This window comes from Microtus ochrogaster, chromosome 8 (assembly GCF_000317375.1).
Source record: "Microtus ochrogaster isolate Prairie Vole_2 chromosome 8, MicOch1.0, whole genome shotgun sequence".
Classification (NCBI taxonomy): Eukaryota; Metazoa; Chordata; class Mammalia; order Rodentia; family Cricetidae; genus Microtus; species Microtus ochrogaster.
The window spans coordinates 69,276,132-69,289,579 of NC_022015.1; the positions used below are offsets into that span (position 1 = coordinate 69,276,132).

General features: G+C 44.1%; 1 protein-coding gene and 1 pseudogene across 1 annotated transcript in view; both read right to left on the reverse strand.

The window, feature by feature from the left end:
• The window catches only part of Arhgap19 (Rho GTPase activating protein 19), a 44,744-nt gene extending 36,171 nt beyond the window's left edge, over window positions 1-8,573 (reverse strand). The window contains exon 1 of the mRNA XM_005352278.2: window positions 8,494-8,573. Coding sequence (XP_005352335.1) covers window positions 8,494-8,549 — 56 coding nt within the window. The 5' untranslated portion in view covers window positions 8,550-8,573. The remainder of the gene's footprint in view (window positions 1-8,493) is intronic.
• Window positions 8,574-9,451: 878 nt separating this feature from the next.
• On the reverse strand, window positions 9,452-9,949 carry LOC101996504 (annotated as a pseudogene).
• Window positions 9,950-13,448: the final 3,499 nt, after the last annotated feature.

The window sequence follows — 13,448 nt, forward strand, 5'->3', positions numbered from 1 at the left end:
CCTCCATGTATGTCCACACGCAAGAGGGTGCCAGATCTCATTACAGATGGTTGTGAGCCACCATGTGGTTGCTGGGAATTGAACTCAGAACCTCTGGAAGAGGAGCCGGTGCTTTTAACCACTGAGCCATCTCTCCAGCCCAGAAACCCTGTCTTGAAAAACCAAAAAAAAAAAAAACAAAACAAAACAAACAAACAAACAAAAAGGGTATCACTGAACCTGAAACTCACCAAAAATGACTGGCCAGTGAGTACAAGGATCCAGCTATCTCTCCAAGTACTGAGATTATAAACCATATCTGTAACCCCAACACTTGGGAGGAGGAAACCTGAAGATCATCCTTTCCAGGCACTAATGGTGCCATTATAAATAACTGAGCTATGAAAAGTGAGGAGGGTTTGAAGCTAATATGGCAAAATGTTAAGATCTGCTGAGCTGAGGGGTAAAGCATCACTCTATACATAAAGCGAAATTTCATGACAAAGTTGGAGGGTTCTTGTGGATTTGTGGGAAATTTTTGTTGTTTTGCTTTTTAACTGACGTGTGATTCCCCTCTGTATGCTATTACTATGTTTTATTACCAATGGTTAATAAAGAAGCTGCTTTGGCCTATAGCAGGACTGAATATAGCTAGGTAGGAAAACTAAACTGAATGCAAGGAAAAAGAAGGCAAAGTCAGGAGACACTATGTAGCCACCCAAGAAGCAAGATATGAAGTAACAAACCATGAGTCTCATGGTAAAATATAAAATAATAGAAAAGGGTTAATTTAAGATGTAAGAGCTAGCTAGGAATATGCCTGAGCCATTGGCCAAACCATGTTGTAATTAATATAATTTCTGTGTGATTATTCAAGTCTGGGTGGCCAGAAACAAAAGTGCAGTTATCTACAGATAACAAAGTAATTTGGGTTTAAATTTTGCTACAAGTGACATAAATAGAATAATGGGGTTGGGAATGAAGCTCCAAGGTAAAGGATGTATCAGGCCCTGGCTTTAACACCCAATGCAAAAATAAATAACAATATGACAAAAAAAAAAACACACTACATAGTTTCCTCCTTTTTCTGGAGTGGGAGGTTGTTTTTAGAGACAAGGTTTCTCTGTGTAGCCCTGACTGTTCCAGAACTTACTCTGTAGACCAGGCTGGCTTCAAACTCACAGAGATCCGTCTATCTCTGCTTCCCAAGTGCTGGAATTAAAGGCATTCACCACTATGCCTGGCTCCATTGTTTTCCTAAACCTGAATGATTTAGATGACAAAAATGGCGGACTTTCCATCTCTCTTGCGAACCTTTCTGGTATTCTGAAAACACACCTTAGTTTTCAGGCTTTGTAGAACATCAGAATTCAAAAATCCCTTCTTCAGTGCTAGAATGAACTCCAAGCCTGAAGTGTGTACCACCAACACCCCACACAATGTAAAAATAAGGAAATTATTCAGGCAGTGGTAGTGCACACCTTTAATCCCAGCACTCAGGAGTCTGAGGCAGAGGCAGGCAGATCTCTGTGAGTTCCAGGACAGGCAAGGCTACACAGAGAAACCTTGTCTTGCCTAAACAAAGAACAAAAAATAAAAACATTATAACAAGTTGTGCAAGGAGAGGGCGAGAAGATAACTCAGTGGCTTGCCTCACAAGCATGAGGACCTGAATTAAAAAGCACAGATATGGTTAGAAGCAGGAAAATGAATAATTGGGTGTGTACACAAACAGATAAGCAGCTATCTCCAAGAATGGCAGCGCCCAAAGTCATTTTACATCCCGGTTGCAGTCTATAGTGATTTCTTTTACCACTAGATGGTACTCTGCCTACAAAACGATACACTTGGAATGGGCTGGAAAGAGGATCCACCTTTGAAAAATCAATTAAAGAAAAGTGAAACTCAAGTACTTGTGAGAGCACTGAAGCCATGAACCCACACAGCTCCAGGAATAAACTGCAGCATCCTGTAGCTGGATCTTCTGGCTGACTCCTGTCCAAACTGTAAACCCACAAAACTAAATGTTTCCTCCCTGGCGAATTGCTTAACTTGATTTGTTCTCTAAGAACAACCTTGGCAGCATTTCTCAAGATACAAGCTATATTTAAAGTTGTCCAAGCCTGACTTACCACCTGTGAGAAGTATATACTCTATTGATGCATTTTCAACCTTAAGAGGCTCTGAAATGTAGTGTTAAGTATATCACTTTATTTGGGACCTATCAGAAAAGAAATAAAGTACCAAAGTCCTCTCTTTTTTATTTTTTCTTTCTTTCTTTGAGATAGGGTTTCTCTGTGTAGCTTTGGTGTCTGTCCTGGAACTAGCTCTCGTAGACCAGGCTGACCTCGAACTCACAGAGATCCGCCTGCCTCTGCCTTCTGAGTCCTGGGATTAAAGGCGTGCGCCACCACCACCCAGCTCTTACTCTTTTCATAAATTAAAAAGGGAATGTTTGCATCCAGGCCCACCAGGCCCCGCCTCTTGGGGACCTGGCAGAGTGCATCGTTCCTGCGTTACCCCTGTGTTAGGAAATATTATTTTAAGGTGTATTACTTTAAAAAAAGAGGTGTATTACTTTTGTTTATGCTGTGGAACATTTGTTTAATGATGTAAAGATATGTTGCTTTTGTTTATGCTGCATTTGTTTAACTCTATGAAGCTGTGTTACCATGCCTGTCTAAAACCCCTGATGGTTGAAAGAGCTAAACAGCCAATAATGAGGCAGGAGCAAGAATAGGTGGGGCTGGCAGGCAGAGTATAAATAAAAGGAGAACCAAGGAAGAGAGAACAAGGGGAGGAAGACATCAGGGGTCAGCCACCTAGCAAGCCACAAAGAAAGAAGTAAAGTAAGATATATAGAAATAGAGAAAGATAAAAGCACAGAGGCAAGTGGTAGTAGTCAAGATAATTTAAGAAAAGCTGGCAAGAAAGAAGCCAAGCTAAGGCTGGGCATTTCTAACTAAGAATAAGCCTCCATGTATGATTTATTTGGGAGCTAGGTGGTGGGCCCTCCAAACAGTCAAAAGAGTAAAATATCACACAACACCCCTGCATGCATGGCAGGCAGCACCCTGTCCCTTTAACAGGCAAAACTTTGCCTACCTCTTCCTCTCTCTACATGTCTCTCCTTCCCTCCCTCCCTCCCTCCCTCCCTCCCTCTCTCATCCCACGAGGCCTCTCTGTACTCCCTTTCTCTCTCTCCCCTCTCCATTCACTTCCCCCAATAAAACTCTCCACTAAGCTCTGCCTGCATGGCGTGTTTGTCCTTCAAGCACCATCTGTCTCTACCCGCCATGGTTTGGACCCACTGCCAAGATCCAATCTCTTGTCGTATCATAACACTATAGCTACAAGAAATAGTCCAGAGCAATAAGCAGCACCACACAGCTTCACAGAACAGTAGTAATCTATTAGAACATGTAAACCCTTAAGAGACACTGCCCTGTCAAGGTGTACCTCTTATTGTATGGTGAAAGAAAAAAAGGCCAAGGAAAAACACCCTGACCCTGACGACCCCAGGACCGAGCTTGAAATCGCACCTGAGTTTGCCAGAGTCAGGCTGCAGAATTCCAACAATCCCCAATTTTGCTCCAGAATCAGGCCACAAAAATCCATTAATCCCAAACCAAGCTGGAAAGTTCCCCCTCAAGAAATCCTGTATATTATAAACTCATCCTAGAGGCAGCCACCTCCTGGATTCTTTCTTCCCAATAAATCTGGAGTGAAGTCTGTCGTGAGATGTGACATCTTTGACAGAGCAGAACTGTAACACTTTCTCTGGGGAAACTTAGCCCTGGTGGAGCAGAGTTGTCACACTTCTCTGCATTGCTGGGGAAACCGTCTCCTGTCAGAGCAGAGTTGTTACATTGCAGAAACCTTTCCCTAGAGCAGTGATGTAAGCTGTTAGGCTTGTGGTGACTTTGTGGTATTCCTTGGCTCCCAACCGCCAGGATACCTTTCCATCTGAGTCACAACACTCACACCTATCTCCTAGGCTACAACCATTTGCAAAATGTATTTAGCCCCTATATTTGATCTCAGCATAAACTAATTTGAAGCTACAACAACAACTTAACAAAAATTGACAAAACAGAGGTGAAAGAATTCAGGGCTAAGCTTACCTTCTTACCCCTACACTGGAATCTAATGGAAGAGTGTGTTCTCTTCAATGACAACGTAATGTTCTCAATTCAGACACTGAGTTATACTTCTCAGAGCATCCCACCACTTTATTGGCTTATTGGTAATTATTTTTGAGTGGCATTACTTTTGTGGTTGACATCTCTCATAATTTCCTTCCCCAAAACAACGTAAAATGAGAAGGAAGCTAATTGTATTACAAAAATAACACCAACATGCCAGTGAAATGGCTCAGTGGATAAAGGGGCTTGCTGTCAAGCACAACCTGTGATCTCCCAGACACATCTGATGACAAGAATGAACCAACTCCTGAAAGCTGTCTTCCAGCCTCCACCGGTGTGCCACAGCACAGACACATAATAATGAGGTGTGGATGTTGTTCTTTTAAAGTAACATCAGGGACTGGCAAGACAGCTCAGTGATTAACTGTGCTTGCTGATCTTCCAGAGGACCAGGAATGCAATTCTTAGCACATACATCAAACAGCTTAAAACCACCTTTAACAACAGCTTGAGAACCCAATACCCTCTTCTGTCCTGTTATGGGTACCTGCACACATGTGACATATACTCCACACAGGCATACACATGTACACATAAATAAAACTCATCTTTTTAAAGTAACATCAAAATTCTCTATTTGAGGAATGCTCTACGGGACAGTTCTTTAACAGGCTCTCCTCACTATCCAATTCTGTCTAAATCTCTCACTCCTCAAACAAGGAGAGTCAAAGATTTGCAAGATTGTTTTCTTTTTTTGGGATGGGGGGGGTTTGGATTCTTCAAGACAGGGTCTTCCTGTATAGCCCTGATTATCCTTGAACTCAACTGTTGACCAGACTGGCCTTGAACTCACAGAGACCCTCCTGTCTCTGCCTCCTGAGAGCTGGGACTACTACCCAGTGCAAGTTTATTTTCTATAGACTTTAAATGGCAAGAGCTCCAGGCAATTAATGCTAGAAGCAATTCTATGGCTACATCTGTGTGTTCCAAAACCCAGAGTGATAAATATTGTCCAAGGATCAGTCAGTGCTTTTGTTCTGGAGGATTTCAATGAAAATTTATAGTTTGAAGAGATTTTTTTATTTGCTTTATTCTGGGTTTTTGTTTGTTTGGTTGGTTGGTTTTTTTGATGTTTTGTCTTGTTTTTTGAGACAGGTCTCACTAACTTTAGCCCAAGTTGATGCTGAACTCACCATCCTCCTGAGATGCTGAGAGTTACAGGTATGTGTATATCTAGTCTTCAATTCTTTAAAATTTTAATTTTATTATTGTTAGATAGTCATTACACAGAAATTATTATATAGCATATATTCATTGTCCAAGATGATGGACTTTGGTTTTGGTTTCTTTGTTTTGTTTTGAGACAGGGTCTCATGTAGTCCAGGCTGGCTTCAAACTCTCTACCTAAGTTGAGGCTGACCTTGAACTCCTGCTTCTCCTACCTCTACCTCACTAGTGCAAGGGTTACAAATGTTCACCATCACTCCTACCTAAACTATTTTGATTTTAAAGCAAAAAATGAGAGGGATGGGGACAGAGTTCAGCAATAGATACCTCCCCAGCACCACAAAAGGGAGAGGTAGGGGTAATAAGCATGGGAGGAGCACATGGTAGACGCACACAATGGTGCTCAAGTTACTGGTGACACAGACGTTGGGAGGGAGGGAGGCTCACAGTGCTCTTTACACTTCTGGGCTCATATCTAGTAGTTTTTGTGTATGTTTTAATCTACCAAATAGATTAAAAACAGAAAATAAAATGGACAAGGAAAATAGAGAGCCCAGAAACAAGCTCACACAGTACCTGAAACTGTGATATACAGTATCAACTACGTCACAAATGTAAATACAGTATTAGGTTCTATAAAAAGAAAAACAATATGTAATAACAATTTTCTTTAAATGGCCCCTACCAAATAACAAACTAAACTCCAAAGATGAGATTTTAATTCTAGTCTCTTCTAAATTGAATGGAATCATCAAAATCCCATTTGGGGACTTCAGTTAATAAAGGAACATTCAACCTCCCCCCGCCACCAGATCAACTTGTCTCTTTTCTAAATCTCCTAATCCCAGAACACAGTTATAATTTTACACCTAGCTATTTTTAAAGGTTTTTAAATAACAGCACTTTACAAATTCAAATTTTTATGCTAGTATTTATTAAGCAGACTGTTAAGTCATTGATATTTGAAACAGAGAAATGCAGATTGAAGGGGAATTTAGATTCATGATATATGTTCTTAATGAGTTTGCTCAGTAAAATGTCATGAAGCTCAACTTCTCCAGATTATAGCAGTGACGACACCCCAAATGCAGGGGACGCCCAACTCAAGCCAGTACTACTGAGGCTCAACGTGAGAAAATCCTACTAACCGATCCTGAACATGTCCGTGTCTAACAAGCAGCTGTCATCCCTCCCTTCTCTCTCCTTTTCCTAGGCTTTAGTCCCCACAGACATTAACTAGACACATTGCTGTCCAGTACTGAATCTACAGCTGCTCCTGTACCCACTGCTACAACACGTTGATCTCAAGGAGCTGTTCTCATATAGCAAATGCCTCCTCAGGATCTAGCTAAGACACCAGAAAGAAAGAGGTATGCACCATAGCTATGAATGCTAACCCAGGCGGTCAGCCAGTGAGGTGGCTCAAGAAGGCACTCACTGCCAAGCCTGACAATCCAAGTTTGCTCCTCGGGTCCACCTGCTGGAAGAAGAGAATTCCTGTGAGCTATCTTTTGACCTCCTCGGCGTGCGATGTGGCACCTGTGTGTGCACACACACACACACGTGATAGATAATAGATTAAAAAAATAGTAAGCCCCATTAATTAAATGGGTCTGGAAATATAGCTCAGTCAGAATGAAGTCCGGGTTTGACTCCTAGCACCACATAAAACTGGACTTGGTGGCATATGCCTGTAATCCCAGCACTTGGGAGGTAGAGACAGGAGATTCATTAGTTTAAGATTGGGGTCAAGCTGGGTTACATGAGACTCTCTCTCAAAGAAATAACTAAGCAGGACAGTGGTGGCACATTCCTTTAATCCTTTAATCCCAGGCAGAGAGGCAGAGGAAGGCGGATCTCTCAGTTCAAGGCCAGACTGGTCTACAAAGCAAGTTCCAGAACAGCCAGGGCTACACATAGAAACTCTGTCTTGGAAAACAAAAAAACAAACCAACCAACCACATACACACACAACAAAGTAAATAAATAAATAAGTTCACAAGAACCCCAAATATGCAATATGCAATAACTAGTACAGGGGAAGCTGAAGCAGGATTGGGAGTTCCAATCCAGCCTAGGTACTTAGCAAGAACCTGTCTCAATAACAGCAATAGAAGGTTTCAGACTCAGATAAAACTGTGTTGTGTTGACCATGTAGTAAACAGTTTAAAATTTTTGATTCCGTTGGCAGTAGCCTTGCGGAGGAATTCAGAGTCCTGTGGCTGGAGAACAGTATTTCATTTGTCCTCGTTTTCATTACAATTCAGGACTTTCGGAGATGGGTGACAGCATCTAATGACATTTATCAACCCACAGCACAGTTTGGGGCAGGGTGAGGGTAGGTCAAAGAATAGGAAACGCCTCCAGATACCCAAACAAGCCCATGTGGGCTCAGGAAGAACCAGGCTCACAAACCCAGATTCTCAAAATTCCTGGACTCTCGCATTCCTTACCATCGGTACCAAAGCATGGCATTGATCATTGCTGGGACAATATAAATAACCTCATTCTGTTGGAGCGAATCGGTCCCCAATATCTGTAATCAATGAGGACAGACTCGGCTTTCCTGAAAGAAGAATGAAGTCACAATTTCATGGACAGCAGAACCCACGATGTGTTGTTCTTAGCTGTTCTCCTTCAAATAGGATTTGCCAGGCTGGGTGCCAGGCGCTCTAAAGGGACTGTTTCGTTCCTTCCAGGTTCTGAAACAGGCACTGCTATGTCCATTTACAGACGAAGACTGAAGCCCAGAGAGGTCAGCCAGCCTGGGGACACGGTCACTCAAGTCCCTAACTGGGACTTTAAATGTCCCCGGAGGGCGTTTAAAGCTCCAGTGACGTTGGGGGCGGGGGTGTCCGCTGACCCACTCCGGGCTTCAGCTTCCACTCAAAGCGCTCGGCGCCAGGGCAGGTGCCGGTCCTGACCGGACGTCTGCAGCCAGAGCGGCGGGCGGGCTCCTCGCGCGGCCGGGAGCACAGACCGCAGTTACGCGCCTCAGCCCCCGCAGGCGCGACGGCGCAGACACCACGGGAGAGAGGAACAAAGCCCGGCCCTGTGGGCCACGGTGACTCAAGGGCAGGGCGGCGACATCGCCAGCCCACAGCCCCGTCTCCTAGGCAGCGGGACTGAAAACTTGGCTCACCTCCGGCCGGAGTTGCAGGCCGGTGCCTCCCCTCCACTCAGCGCCTCAGCCGCCATCTTCCGCGGCACTTCGGTCCGCGGCCCCGCCTCAAGCTCCGCCCCCGAAGCCTTAGATTGGCTAGAATGTTTTCTTTGCCCCCCTACGATTGGATGAACCTATGGCCCCGCCTACAAATGAGCAGTTTCATTCTATTATTGGTCTATTCAAATATCTAACTGTCATTGGTGGTGCATAGCAAAAGAAAGGGTGGGAACACTGTCCCGAGACGTACCGGGAGCTGTAGTTTTTAGTTTCGATTAACCGGTGTAATTCCAATGACTTTTAGGATATAGCCAGGAATCCCAGTCTACACTTTTCACACACACCCCAATAAGTAAATCTAAGACATACAAAACTGTTCATTTTAAAAGTGACTTTAGGAGTCGTTTGAATGGGCTTGTGAGGCCCCGCCCATCCCTGAATTCTGTAGGCAGTTAACAGTTGGTAGGGGGAAAAGCTCATGACTTACCCAGGATCCATAGATTGTAAGAGAGACAGAAAGACATTTTCTTTTTTTTTCTTTTTTTTCTTTTTTTTTTTTTTTTGCCTTTATAAGAGGAAGTTTTATTGTTAATTATTTACCTTAATAGTCTCAGAAAGAAGAACAGATTAGCTTAATCCAACATGATTTGCAATCCATGATTTGCAGTTGGCAAAATCTAGTGAAGCAAGTGTATTCTGATTGCTAAGGATTTCATTTGGGGGCTTTTAATACTTAGCCACCTAACACTTGGAACATAATCCAGAACAATGCATCACCCCTCCTTTTCACTTTAATGCCACACCTACCTCCCTTCATTATGGAAATACCTTCATTAAATATGATTCCCAGAGGACAGGTTCCTTGAAGCATATAGCCATGAGGTCAATGCACAAAAAGAAAACTGAAAATAAAACTCTGTATGATAATTTACTAATCTAAAGAAACAAAACTTTCCAATATATTAAGAAATAAATCCAGTTACAAATGCACTAGTAGGTCTATGTGAAGAGGCTCTGGTAGAATAACTGAAAACAGCCAGTTATTTACAAGATACACAAGCAGGAACGGTGCACCTAGCCCAGCACTGGCCCTCAGAAGCCAAAAGTGTTCTCTCCGCTGTAGGCCACATACAAGAATCCATCTTCATCTTTTTCCTTCTCGTAAAGCTGTCCCATAGTTAGGCTGGAACTATGGGACAAACAGGAAGATCGCCTTCTCAGAAGGAAGCTGAATCCTTTTCCTGATGATCCACATGAACTGAGCCACGGTGATGTCAGAAGGAACCAAGTACTTCCTTTTGTCAATGTCAACAATCTGAGAGCCTGAGACTTTTTCCACGATCACCGGAACCCGGTCGGGGTACTTTGCTCTGATCTTCGTGGATTCCACGCATCTGTGTTAGAGAGAGTGGTCCTCCTTAAACATCCACTTCATGGAAGCGGGAGGCGACCGGGCCGGCTCTCTGAGCCCCGGACGTCGGAGAAGAGGAAAGACATTTTCTTCAATGGTATTTAGTCACTGGTAAACTGCATATGTTTCTCTAAGCAACCTTAAGTAAACTCATTGACACACACACACACACACACACACACACACACACACACACACATTACTCTATAAAATGAAAGATTGAGGCCAAGAATGTCAGGCAAGAACAGTGGGTCCCATAGCTTCAACTTTGTATCCAGAGCCCCCCACAGCAGGTCTAAAACTTCCAGGGGAGAAGTTAAGGAGAGTCTACACCGAACTTATCCACACCTTTTTCTTCTTGTTACTCCCTTAGCCATGCATTTTAAAAGCTCATTAGGTAGCCTTAAGTATTATAACCTAGATATGATTTATCTATAAAGAAGGAATGAGTAGGTTTTAAGGAAAATCTTTGTCTTAGGGTTACTATTGCTGTAACGAAACACCATGACCAAAGCAACTTAGGAAGGAAAGGGTTTATTTGGTTTACACTTCCACATCGCTGTTCATCATTGAAGGATGAGGACAGGAACTCAAACAGGGAATAAACCTGGAGTTAAGAGTGTTGGCAATTCACTCCAACTCAAATGATAGGAAAGACTGTCCCTGGGTCCCTTGGTGAACTTTGTTATGCTTTCTGAGCTTTGTAAGGCCCTGGACCCTAGGCTTCCCTAACGGCACTAACAGCCATTTTCTAAGAGCTATTTCCCAGACCTGGCCCGTGAGTGGTCAGGCCCTGCCCTACAAGAAAAATTCCCACCAATCCCAGAACTCGCCTCAAGATCAGGCCACATAATCCCTCCAATCCCAGGCCAGACACACACACACACACACACACACACACACACACACACACACACTCCGAGAAACCCTATAGAAACCTTGTGCTCTGCCCAGGTTTCTGTTTCTCAGCCAAGCAGAGGCAGCTTGGGTTCACCCTTCTCAATAAATCGCGTGTGAAGTTGGCTGTGCGGTGTGACTTTGTTGTATTCCTTGGCTCCTGACTACCAGCATACCTTCCCATCCGAGCTGCTGAAGAAACGGATGAAGAGCCCATGGGGCTTTTTACTGGCTTCCTCCTCACGACTTGCTCAGCCTGCTTTCCAATAGAATCCAGGACCACCAGCCATAATGGGCTAGGCTTTCCCATAGCAATCACTAATTAAGACAATGCCTTACAGACTTGCCTATAGGCAACGCTTACAAAGGCATTTTCTCAAGTGAGGCTCCCTCCTCTTAAAATGACTAGCTTATGTCATATTAATATAAAACAAGCAAGCAAAACTTACTTCATTCTATATTATTTCTATTCTATAATTGTTCTTTTTTTAAGATTTTTTTTTATTATGTATACAACATTCTGCCTCCATGTATGCCCACATGCCAGAAGAGGGCACCAGATCTCATTATAGATGGTTGTGAGCCACCATGTGGTTGCTGGGAATTGAACTCAGGACCTCTGGAAGAGCAGCCAGTGCTCTTAATCACTGAGCCATCTCTCCAGTCCTCTCTAATTGTTCTTATGGCTAGTCGGCTTGATGTGAGCGTTCCAAGGCAGATTTCCTGCCCTATGGGCAAAAGCTGCATCTGCTCTGTTCCCCATCAAATCCACCACTTTGTTGCCAGTCAGGAAAACAAAAACTTTTGAACAAATATAAGCAACTCCTCAAACTATCATCCAGATAGTTACATGTTCTAATAGAGTTTTTCAATTGGTGACCTCCTAGAGCACCAGGCATCCATGTGGTATGTGTAAATGCATGCAAAATGCATACAAGCAAAACACTCATACACATAAAAAAAAAACCTAAAGATAATTTTAAAATACTTGTTCTTACTTTGGGTCAAGGGTGGAAGTTAAGCCTTCAGGTTTCTGATTTGTACAGTGAGAACAAGAGGATGTCAGATCCCCTTTTACTGGAGTTAGGGATGGTTGTGAGCCACCAGGAGGGAGCTGGGAATCAAACAGGGGTCCTCTTCGAGAGCAATTAACTTCTGAGCTTAGGCTCCATCCCACCATTTCTGGTTCACCAGCTTGATGCGCATTTCTGGCTCACCAATATGATCCTGAGGGAAACCTGCAGAGTGATTAAAAGCATGGGCTCGTACAAGGCATGATGGTGCACGCCTTTAATCCCAGCACTAGGGAGGCAGAGACTGGAGAATTCCTGGAGTTTGCTGGCCAGCCAGCCTAGCCTAATTGGTGGACCCCAAGCCAATGGGAGATGCTCTCTCAAAGAATCAAAATGGATAACTCCTGAAGAACACCTGAAGCTGTCCTTTGGCCTCCACATGCTTGCACACACGCACCCACACACGCACACACACACACACACACATATTGTACCCACTCACTCATGTACTCACGCACACACCCACTCATTCATGCACACACACATACACACTCACACATACCAAAAGAAAGCCACCTGCAACAGAACATGCTCAGAACTGTGAAGCATTAGATATCAAAGCAGAAAACAGACTCCTAGAAGTGCAGAAGTGTGACAAGGGGAAGGCCAGCCTGTCACAGAGGGTCCTGCAGGGGTCTGGCCTTGAGTTCACCTGAATGTCATTGCCAATCCATCTGCCTACTTTCAGACTATTGGGAGAGAAAGGTGCTGTTCTGATACTCTTCACGTTTCTAGACTCAGCCTTGGCGGAGGGGAAGGAAGGAAGGAAGGAAGGGAGAAGGATTGAGGCAGAGGGATCTGCCCATGACTCGGCCTCTGTTTCCACCCTCACAAAGGCCCCAGGGGTCTTCCTAGGTTACATCCTCTACTGGGTAGCTTTTGTTTTGTTCTGCAACATGGTCTCCTGTTTAGCCCCAGGTGGCTTAGAACTCACAACCCTCCTGCCTCAGTGGGCTGAACATTGGGATTACAAACTTGCTTATTGCGCAATGTTGTCTTAGGTGTCTCTTCTTCTCATCCCTCCACATTATAGCAGAGCAAAATATCATAGCTGCAGTATTTCTGAACCTTGCCCAGTGTTGAGCCTGACACACTGACCCCAGACTGGAGCACCCTGCCATTAGGGCTATCACAGAAGAGGTAAGAGCTAAGTTCCAAAAGCCAGAGCTCTGCTAAGCAGCCAGGCCTGTCAGGGGCCAGATCCAAGGGAGGATGGGGTGATGGGCACTGTCCTAGATTGCTTTCTATTGCTATGATAAAGACCACAACCAAAAGCAGCTCAGAGAGGTAAGAGTTTATTTGGCTTACATATCCAAGGTCACAGCCCATTGACAGAAGCCAAGGCAGGAACTCAGGGCAGAAACCATGGAGCAACTGTTGCTTACTGGCTTGCTCCTTGGGACAAGCTTCTGTTACCTCCCAGGAACACCTGCCAAATGGTGATGTGGCCCACGATGTCTGTGCCCTCCCAGATCAATCATTAATCAAGAAAATGCCACAGAGACTCCCTCCCTCCCTCCCTCCCTCCCTCCCTCCCTTCCATCCTTCCCCCC